Raw genomic sequence first — 10,889 nt, 5'->3', positions numbered from 1 at the left:
TCTGTGTGTACATTAGAAAGGAAAAAACATACTAGCCTCAATTACTTCCAAAAGAACTGGAGGAGGGGGGAGGGCATCAATAAAAACAAAAAAGTGTTCAGCATAAGAATTAGATTCAAATGATTCATTCCACACTAAATAAATCATCTGTGGCTAAGAATCACACTATTTGGTCAAACTGGACACTCCTGATATACACAATAATAAGATTTCTTGCACAGACCTTATTGAGAAACATGTAGTGGAACTGAAAAGAAGAGGAAGAGACTAAATGACAATCGTTGTGTTTATTGTGTTTTTGGAGAGTCCTGCTGGCAAGCCTGGGGCAATCAACTGTTTTGTCTTATCCTCCAGCCAATCAGACATGGAGGCTATCATTTTGAGGCACCGAGGCCAAATGAGCAAGAAAAGACGTGTTCAGAGTGACCCTGGCGATACAGCTCGCCACTGGGGAAAATAAGATATAAGAAAAAAAACAGCAGGATTAAACCCAAAGAAAGAAAGGGGAGATGAGCCTGTGAAAGACCAGATCTTCAAAAAGGAAGAAAATAGGTGCAGAGAGGACAGATAGCAAAAGTGTGTGTGGGGGGAGGGTTAAAGAGCACTTTGTGTTTTGATGAAGGCAGTTCTCTCATTGTGAATGTCGAACTCATCGTTCTCAGACTCCGAGTTACCTCCGTCGTCGTTCCACACGCTTGGGATACCCTTGTAGGAAATGATGCCATTGCGTGCCATGCCCAGGCCAAAGCTGGCACGCATTACAGAGCCCACGCTGGATTCAGAACTGTACACTTTAGTGAGACTATACGAGTGGAACTGGAGCAGGGCAAACACCACTACAAAAGTAGCTGCAATAAAGGCACAGCTGAGCACTGCTACAGTGGCAGGCAGACTGGATGAGAGCTGTAGATTCAGGATGCCAGAGGAGCCGCTGCCATGTGGTGGGAAGAACGCAGCGTCGGGCGATTCACGCTGAATCTGGTTTTGGTGCTGACAAGTACCAGTGGGTAGGTCTAGGTGGCTGTGGGGCGGACAGGAGAGGCAGTCTGTTGGCCCTGTGCCACTGCATGTAAGACAGAGTTCGTGGCAGGGCATGCAGGACGGATGCACGACAGGAGACACCTCGTTATCTGAAGAAAGCTCAGAGTGGGTGACGGACGTAAAGCCTGCAGGGCACTCCTGTACACAAACCTGCTGGTGCATGTAGAACCCAGGGTTGCACTCTGCATACAACAAAATCAGAAAACAATTATTACTACACAGACAAAGCCATGTACCATTTGAAAAAGAGGAGAAAAAAAAAAGTTTATCTATCTATCTATCTATCTATCTATCTATCTATCTATCTATCTATCTATCTATCTATCAGCTTAAAACAAATTTATATAGATAATTAAGCAATTCAATTTACTGGTTAGCTCTCATAATAAATATATCCAGTCTACTAAATAGCAGGGTTATATGCATGCTAAAAGAGGTGGATTGCATCTGAACACTGTCGGTTTAATAAAAAATAAAAAAAAATGAACAAGACAGGCTTTTTATTCTATATTTATCCTTGTGAATAGCACATTTTGCTGATGCCTAAAAGGAGAATTTTGTGTTCAACCTCTGTGGCTCACCAGAAACCTGCCTTAAGAAACAAGTATTCTTCTTGGCCGGAAAATACTGCGTTATTCAGGGAGCAGAGGCACTGTTTATTACTTGATCCCAATTCAGGAACAATAAATAATGGAAGTTAACGTAAACTAAATTTTAGTTAGTACCTGGCTCCAATTCTTAGTTTTGCTAACAAGCTTTCAGCATTTGGAGAGAATCTTAGAACAGCAGGAGTGGACAGATCATATCAAATTTAAAAATAGATATTTTTATTTCTTACTACTAAATAATTATTTAGGGACTATGAAGGATTTGACATTATTTTGTATTTACTTGGCTCAAAACTCAATTTGGAAAAGATGGGTCCATGAGCAGAGTGCTTGATTAGACACCAGTCTTTTCACATATACCCTAATGCTTTTCTCAACTAATCTCAGTCTAAACAGAAATAAAAATGTTGCAGAATCTATGCTGGGCTTCTTGCACATGTATTGGGAACTCAAAGTGAATGGAATTTAGTGTGGAGAATCTTGTCTTGCTAAGTAGCATGAGGCAAATTAATTTTATATCAGGTATTAAACAGCTGATGAAATGACAGGACAAAATTTGGATTTATTAACAAAATAAAAAAAAAGAAAGGTTTCAAAAGTGTAGAAGTATTACAGTCCAGCAAAACTTTATGAATAATGAAATAATTTTGAAGACCTAACTCAATACTTTAAGCAACTATGTACTGTATTTAGGCATGCAGATTTTTTTTTACATTTTTTTTTTTGGTTGACAATCTACTTCTTAGATATTTTACTAACTAAGCCCCCGTATAAACTTGTGAATTATATCTGTTCTTTAAATCTGGATTAAATACAAACTTATGCTTTGTAATTTAATAAACAAGGTTTGCACAAGAGATAGGACTGAATGCAGTTTAGCACAATAAGCTCTCAGAACTGCACATACAGGTGCTGGGCTGCAGGGGGCACCTTTGCCTCAGCATTGGAGCTCTTACCTGTGCAAATCTGTCTGAGATCATAGGTTTTACAGCCGTCTTCAGGGAGCTGGATGGAGTTTAGTGTTGACAAGTCAGATGATGTGGAGGCAGTGCCATAGAGAACCAGTGTGAACTGAGTCAGAGTGCCTGAGATACAAGACAAAAAAATAAAATAAAGATCCTATACACAAGAAACCGGTATATTCTGCTACTACACAATACGCTGTACCCACTGTACTAATAGTAAACTTTTCAGCAATCAAGCTGTAAAAGATTAATACGGCGCACTGTAGTCGGGTGAACTACTTAACAATACTTTTAATGCTTGTTTAAGAAAACAGACTGTTAATGTCGAGTTGATTTATTCCCCCACTTTAATTTAGCACCATTAAAATCAGTTAATGTAGACTGTTAAAAGTCAACAGCTCACTAAATCAGGCTAATACAATCACTGCAGAAATATAATTCACACTGAAGATGGTCTAGTCAAGCTAAACACACCAGTTGAAAAATGTAAAGCCGGGGCTCAGGGATTATTTACAGTCTACAGAACGATATGCTGGACAGCCTGATGGCAGGGGACAGAGGAGAAGGGAAATCTCAAACCTGTGATTTACTTTGCCATATTTAATTAATAAGATTTACTACAGGATACAGAGAAGGAAAACAACTGAAGCCAACAACTCATAAAACAGACTGAACAAGATGGAAATGAAGGGAGGAGGATGCAGGGAAAGACACTCCTAATTTCCTGTGAAGTCTAAAGCAACGGGAAGCTAATTTCTCAGAGCAAGATTAACTGCTGGCCTTAATTGCCCTAGCCTACACAGCACTTTCAGTGGAGAAACTTCCTTCAGACAGATATCAAGTTAATGGAAAAAGCTTTAATCGAGTTAGATCAATAGGCATTAAAACTGTTACAAGCCTAGTGAAAGATTTTCAAAGAACATGCAGGAATGCAAAAGGTACAACAAATCACATCCTCTGTCAACAGAAGCCCTAGTGTGGAAGTGTCGATAAACTGAGAGTGCTAACCAAGGACTTGCTAACTGTGGCACTAACGGTATATTTCCGGCATTATATTTGACCATGACAAAGCCTATACCTCACGGCTCGTTAAAAAAAAAATCTACAGGATAGACAACAAAGAAGCAATGTATTATTTTGACCTTGTCAAAAAAAAGAAAACAGGCATTTCACAGGCAAAACCTTGCCACAGTAGAATCCCTCTGATGTTTATGCAAAAAACCGGAGCATTCTGCTAGATTCTTCTACTTACAATTGCAAAGTTATGCAGAGAAGCTGCCCACCGGAACTCCAGGACTGAGACTATTCGCTTCAGCTAAAACGCCTGCCCTGCTTTTCCGCATACATTAATGAATGTGTTAAATAAACAACCATGAGGGAGATGACATTAATATGGAGTTACCATAGTCACTGGTTCCAACCACATTCTCAATTTCCAGAGTCCACTTGCCCCGAGGGTCTTCATCCCATGAGTGAGTGGTCATAAAGGCCCAGTCGTTGAAGCCTTCAGAGGAATAGTCATGAGGTCTGAAGGACAAAGACAAAAATGTCGACCTTTTATTAGAGGGAGGGGATAACCCACACAATAATAAGTCTGCCAAAAAGAAAGCAGGAAAAATAGCATGTCCAGAAATTTTACACATTTAATCTAAAAGAAAAGTAAAACGGTTCATAACCCCTGACCTGGGGGCGAGCAGGGTCGAACGGGTGCCCTGTGGACTGATCAGATGGATTGCCAAGTTTCCACGACGGTTGTATGACAGTGTGAGCTGGGCTTGGACATGTTCCAGAGAGCTCACAAAGTTGGACTTGCCTGAGCACGCATCTACACTCTTGGTGATCACCAGATGGCTTCCAATGTTCCTGAAAAGAAAAGCAAATCTCTCACCCGTGTGCCCTGTGTGACAGATACTCTCAAAACAGGGGTGAACTGCTGCATGCCGAAAGTCAGTGACTTGTCCTTTCGCTAATTACACTTAGCCAAGCTAATAAAATGAAAACAATAATGTTTGCTAATTGCACATAACGGTGCCATAATCAATTTTCAATTAGACTATAATCAGTGATGTGACTAAAATATGAATGAAGACAACCCAGCCAGCGCCTCCAAAGTCATAACTATTTTATTTATATATATATATATATATATATATATATATATATATATATATATATATATATATATATATATATATATATAAAATATAAGGAAGAGGTTAAAACTCATTAGTACATTGTTTTTTAAAATGTAATCAAAATTATCTTGAAAACCAATACACCATTACTACTCCTTAAGAGCTTAGTTAACCCCTTTTCGTAACATGTACATAGGAGATCGGAATTTATGTAAATTTAAGTCTAAAGCAACATAACACCTGCATCATGCATTCTACAATAATCTATATTCTCCGCAAGGCTCTGATGTTTGGAAACACCAACTGACAAGTACTACAAGTGTAACTAAATCACTTGAGTTATCAGCAGAAAAATCCAAACCGTCTTATCAGAACAAGGAGTAAAATATTCCACAGCCTTGAGAAAAGGCCAAGTGTTTTCCCATATCCACCACACCCATTGCTGCAAAACAAGAAAAACCCCAAAAGAAACAGAACCAGGCCACTGAGGTCTGGACAATAACATGATAGCACAAAGACTTCACAAGAAGACAAAAGCCTAAAGCAAGAGACACCACATTAAACTTTACGACAATCACAAAATCTACCAATAGAAAACTTGTTTGTGCCAGTGTAAGCCAGGTACCAGGATTTCTATACTATAAGCAGCTCAGAACAGTACAATCTCATTGAGGAAAATCAGGTCTCATATAAAGATTCATATAAAGCTATTGACACTGCCCATCATCCTTTAGAAAGAAGACAGAACTGAAATTCCTGCACATAAATGTACGTCAAAAAAAGCTTAGTAGTTACAATCTGGGTTTGATCTTGGGAGGAGGGGATCAATGTAGAGATGTAGAGTAATCACTAAGCATGGTTGGACTAGCTCCAACACTGTGACCGAACTAACCAGCATGCTCAACTGGGCTTCGTTCCAAAGCCCTCTGATCTTTTCTATAATATGAGGGAAACTGAGGGGGAGACGCAGATGAAAAGAATAGGAGCGCTCGAGAGGGCTTGTGTATTGGCTTGTGTACATAAAGGAGGGTGCACTGGAGGAGTGTGTGATTTTCAGCAGAGACACGAGTGTAGTATACAAGCTCATCTGCAAGTAATTATTTCCTTTAGACATGCACCGTGGGCGAGCCTCCCCCTCATGACAGAACATCAAACCCAGCCGAGCGGTTCAGGCTCTGCTCACGTGGACTGCGAATGAGCCGTGCTATCAAACCCACCATTGCGTCGCTTGTCAATATATTGCTCATTCACATTAAAATCGGAATTTTCATGAGAAATCCCACACGCAGAGATGCAGAGAATTGTAAACAATGTTGTAAGGCACCACAAGTGAAGTCTGTAAACCATATGTTAGCATAGACAACCTGGAGCATCACACCGATTTTAGATAACCGGCTACAATACTTCCCACCAATGTCAAGTAACTGGACCCAAAAGAGAACAATAATAATGCCCCTCTCCCCAAACACATGCTCATTATTTGAAAGGAGACCGGGCTACAGCCAAAAACCCATTAGCATCTTTATGTTTGATTATTAAGTTTACATTCCTGTATTTATTTCTCTATGTTGCCCCCTAGTGGAATTACAAAGAATAGCTATTTTTCAAATTGTTCAATTCAATTACTGGTCACAACTTGATTTTAATGTAAAACAACAATTTAAGTCATTTGGCAGGCAGAATCAGCAATGTTATTAGACCAGGTTTAGGATGTGGGCTGTATGTCATCTGTTACATGCATGCTAGTTTTAATGGATAGAATAAAGACTAACCTGGGTTCAGATACCATGGAGATAACGCACTTCTGCTGGGGGCCTACACTGGTCCAGTTCTTAGCCTGGGCTACAATGGCAGCAGCATCCAGCAGGCCGTAGCCATACGAATGGCTTACTGAATAGCAGACAGTGATAGAGATGTGCAGATGTAAATTGAACGGCAGGTGCAAACATTGGACAAAAATATAAATAATACAAAACAGATGGGTTACATAAGCCGATGAGAAAGAAAAGAAGAAAAAGAGAGAGATATGTAGGAAGGTGGAGAGAGAGAGAGAGAGAGAGAGAGAGAGAGAGAGAGAGAGAAATAAATAAATCAATACTGCTGACAGCAACCTGGCAATTCCATGCAGTTAAGTTTAATAGGGCCCCAAACATTCAATGACATTATGAGACAGGCGAGGAATTGAAATGCACTCTTGATTGGTATAATGAACATCGCTTCATTGATTGGCAAGACAGTACACTTGGCTGCAGAGCTCAAGCACAGAATAAAACGAGCAGATAAGAGAAAAGAACAAGGTGAATATCAGTACCTTTGCGTCCAACACCATTGGTCTTCCAGTCGTCGGTGATCAGGTGAGCTGGAGTAGATGTCCTCACAACTAGGTGCTGCATGTCCCTCCATGTCAGGTTTTTACTGTCAAGACCAAAAAGAAAAAGGAATCAAGTCTTTTTGGACTTTTCACAAAAGAGTTGTTTTGGTTTTTTTTGTTATGTAGCATTCAGGCTGAAATATCACCTATAGCTACAGACAACTACATACAGGAAAATGGCGTGATTATATCGTAGCTCTCAGACAGGAAACAGAAAAGGTCAAGTGGGAAACAACACTAGGATCAAGCACTTGCTCTAATTGACTGGCATTTTGTGATCAGAACTTCAGGTAATGCCAGAAATGATGAGCGTTACGCTCCCAGTAAATCACCCTACTTATTTAGGCTAGAAATGATCCGCCCTGAAGCTGAAACTTTCTGCAAAGACGTGTTGCCACATAAGCTACACCAACCACAAACATGACACCTTCTAAGATTTAGCAACACTTTGTGGTTAAATGCTACGGCTTTGACGTCTTCTGCTTTCTGCTAAATCCTTAAGTTACCGTCAACACTTTTATAATCAGCATTAAAAAATCACGTATGGACAAATAAAAAAAAAAAAAAAAACACCCCCTTACAAAAAAAAAAAAACCCACTTGGCCTTTATAAAGTTGTTTTCCCACCAAAACGAAAGCATATTCCAATTCCCATTTACAGCATACAAATGAATTCCCTAGAAATAAAAATATTTCTATATATACTTGATGCCCAGTAACTCTGTACATTCACTTTTATGGATTCTATGCATTTGTACCCAATAGATGCTGCTGTAATAAAAAAGACTGCCCTATGATATCCCATAACTTATTCACAAGAGGGTTATACTAGGCACTTTATACTGCTGTAGAAGAATAATGATTATTTTTATCCCACTATCCAGTATTATCCAGAAGAGGACAAATTCTGTGTTTCTGGTTCCTCTCAAGGTTTCTTACTTGCAGTGTCCATTTCCTTTCGCTTCCTTATTACAAATCTACACATTTGTAAATATGCTTCTGTAAATATGTTTTGTGACAATGTCTTTTTTTAAAAGCTTTACACCAATATTACACTGGTCTGAAAAGCATAAACCAACATTAAAGTGGTAAGAATGCTGCAGAAAAGCATTGCTATATGTGTAGCAGTTTTGCACAGCTGCAATATAAACATTATCTGAAAATCTCATGTGGAAATACCCGCCACTACTACAGTGCAACATTTCATACATATGTATAGATATGGCAAACCTCTAGAGACTTCCTGGACAATTTTATTTCATGGCCTGGTCTGTTTAGAAGGTGCTTAAATCCATAATCACCACATAGCCACAATGTTATACTGCATAGACATTAACAGTGTATAATAATATGGTCATGATTCCAGCTGTAATTAGCCAGGGTTTGTCTCGCTTACTTGGCTTCCAGGGCGAGGGCTATGATGCCTGCAGCCAGAGGAGCTGAAGCTGAGGTGCCTGTGTGGGAGTCTGTACACTTCTGTCTCAGGTCTGTAGTGATCTGTGGGAGGAAGAGAACATTCAAGGCATATTTTCATAATCAAATAAAGGTTTGTGTGCTCACACAAAGGTTGTAGCATTAGGAGAGTAGATGCACTGCATATCTGCTTTGGCTGTGTCCAGATGAACCCAGTGTTGCGCAAGCTCTGGAACCTGATGTGTTTATACATTTGAAACTAGCTGCATCTTAATTATCCGCTGGGACAGAGATGCCTAGTAAAAGTAGCAGAAAAGGATAAGAAGGTAGTAACTAACAGAGTAAATAAAACTGCGAAAAAAGACTGTGGAATAGTTCATGGCAGAAAGGCATCCTAGGAGGTGCACTGACTGAGACGGAGCCGCTCAGATTGAGGCTAAGTGCTAAAAATTGCTGAGCAGCTGAATGACAGCTCAGAGCGGAGAGACGTGGCAATTCGCTCTCTTCATTCAAATTGGGGGCATTAGAGAGCAGGAGAGTGGGGAAGATTGCCTGTCACTGCATGAAAACACAGGCCTGTTTCAGACTAAAGCCTATGGAAAAATGATTTTTGAAACCGGAGCATCTGTGCGGCTACATTTTGAAAAACGTGACGATGAGTCATTGAGCATTATGGTGAAAATGTGCGTACGCGTACGCAGTGTAAGACTAACAAAGCAACCTAAAAACAAGCTCAAAAGAACGACAGAGCAAAAGCAGCACGATTACAGTATGAGGTTACTGCTTTGTTTCCCAATGAAAACTTACAGTAAAAAGCTTCAGTCTTGCACACCAAAGACGAGGTTTGTAAGTCTGGAAAAGTGCTTTGGCAGTGAATACAGCATTATGAAACACAATACAGACCCTCAGGGCAAACACATCCACCCTCCTTCAACTGAGGCCACATCATATGCTTTCCTCATTGCACTCTCCCCCCATGCCATGCTTACAACAGTTAACAACTGGCATGTTAAATACCATCCACATTTTTCCAGAACATGCAGGCGCTTCCTAAACTTTGCCTCATGGTGTATTATAATCATCTTGACCACACAATTTGATCTAGTTTCTACAACCACAGGCATTAAGGACTTCAGGACATTTATGTGACTAATAAAGGGTGTTTAAACAAATCTAAACTGACAGTCACAAGGTGCTAGAAAATGTAATTTATAAAGATTATACAGTGACTCAAGTTGCAATCACATTCTATGCATATTACTGGCTACTTTAAAGAAAATGCAATCGTATTGATGCAAAATGAAAAAGAAAGCGACAGAGTCACAAAAAGTCAGAGAGACATGCATTGTTATGTAGTGCACCCAGGGGCTTCGTGCACACGATCGACTCACAATCTGTTTCTCGTTGAGTCCACCACTGCTGTAGGTAGTGGCCAGGGTGGAGGAGCAGGCCTCGCTGTACCATGGCACGTTGCCGTACTGTGTGCTGCTGCTGATTGAGAGTGTGTAGATGCTGTTGGTGTAGCCGTCACAGTTGCAGCTGTCTTTCTCCCGCCCGCCATTGCCAGATGCCCACACAAAGATCGAGCCCAGACCACCACGACCCTGCACAACAAAACAAGCAGCATGTAGTCATTACCACTATTATTAAAGTTTCCACCTAAAAGCCTATAGATATTGCTGTTTTAAGAACATTAAATGCAGTTTGTGGCCACTGCTTTGAAGCTTTTGGAAAACTCCTAGCAATTATGAACTCAGCAGATGGTGTTATAAGAACAATGCAGATGTCCCCAGGTTAACTTTCTTTACATGTATTATAAAAGAGAAACTATTAAAAATCTACTAGCAAATATCAGTGACATGCAAGACACTGAAATTAATAGGAGAAATATACGAGGCATGTTTTTAGGGTATATTTTAATATCCCACATGGCTTTAATTTTATCATGCTGTCTGGCAAGACGTGTCTATAATTCAATTCAGATGCTGTTTACTCATTACCTTTGATCAGGCTTTGTTTGTGCAACCCTCTCCCGTATGTCAGGTTCTCAACAATAAAGCAATAAAAAGCCTGCAATAAAAACAGCTCAAGTCCAATGCAGAGAAAGTGAACTGCACTCCGAGTTTCCATCCATGTACACACCTGCTGGACTGCAGGCTTCCTTTTCAATGTGTTTGCCCAGGCTTCAGCCCTGTTTGCTTTAGGATTTATTCTGCAATGCAAAATTTTTTTCCCTGAAACAGATCTAACTACTGGCACATGGCAGAGCTCATGATCTAGCCAGGCGGAGAAAACCTGCATTTTGATTAAAGTAATGGCTGGTGTAAAAACTCACTGCTATAAAAAAAAACAAACAA

At 40.0% G+C, this 10,889-nt stretch overlaps 1 protein-coding gene across 5 annotated transcripts in view; it reads right to left on the bottom strand.

The window, feature by feature from the left end:
* Positions 1 to 268: 268 nt before the first annotated feature.
* furina (furin (paired basic amino acid cleaving enzyme) a) overlaps positions 269 to 10,889 on the bottom strand; it is a 67,064-nt gene continuing 56,443 nt past the window's right edge. For all 5 annotated transcript variants that reach the window (XM_046858181.1, XM_046858184.1, XM_046858182.1 and 2 more), the window contains 8 exons: positions 9,924 to 10,136; positions 8,516 to 8,616; positions 7,061 to 7,164; positions 6,522 to 6,639; positions 4,298 to 4,477; positions 4,017 to 4,141; positions 2,606 to 2,734; positions 269 to 1,223 (listed from right to left, as the gene is read on the bottom strand). In XM_046858181.1, the coding sequence (XP_046714137.1) occupies positions 595 to 1,223; positions 2,606 to 2,734; positions 4,017 to 4,141; positions 4,298 to 4,477; positions 6,522 to 6,639; positions 7,061 to 7,164; positions 8,516 to 8,616; positions 9,924 to 10,136 (1,599 nt within the window). In that variant the 3' untranslated portion in view covers positions 269 to 594. The remainder of the gene's footprint in view (positions 1,224 to 2,605; positions 2,735 to 4,016; positions 4,142 to 4,297; positions 4,478 to 6,521; positions 6,640 to 7,060; positions 7,165 to 8,515; positions 8,617 to 9,923; positions 10,137 to 10,889) is intronic.

Source organism: Silurus meridionalis, chromosome 9 (assembly GCF_014805685.1).
Source record: "Silurus meridionalis isolate SWU-2019-XX chromosome 9, ASM1480568v1, whole genome shotgun sequence".
In the NCBI taxonomy this organism is placed as follows: Eukaryota; Metazoa; Chordata; class Actinopteri; order Siluriformes; family Siluridae; genus Silurus; species Silurus meridionalis.
The sequence above is the reverse complement of the archived record's forward strand: the minus strand, read 5'-3'. Positions and strand labels throughout refer to the sequence as shown.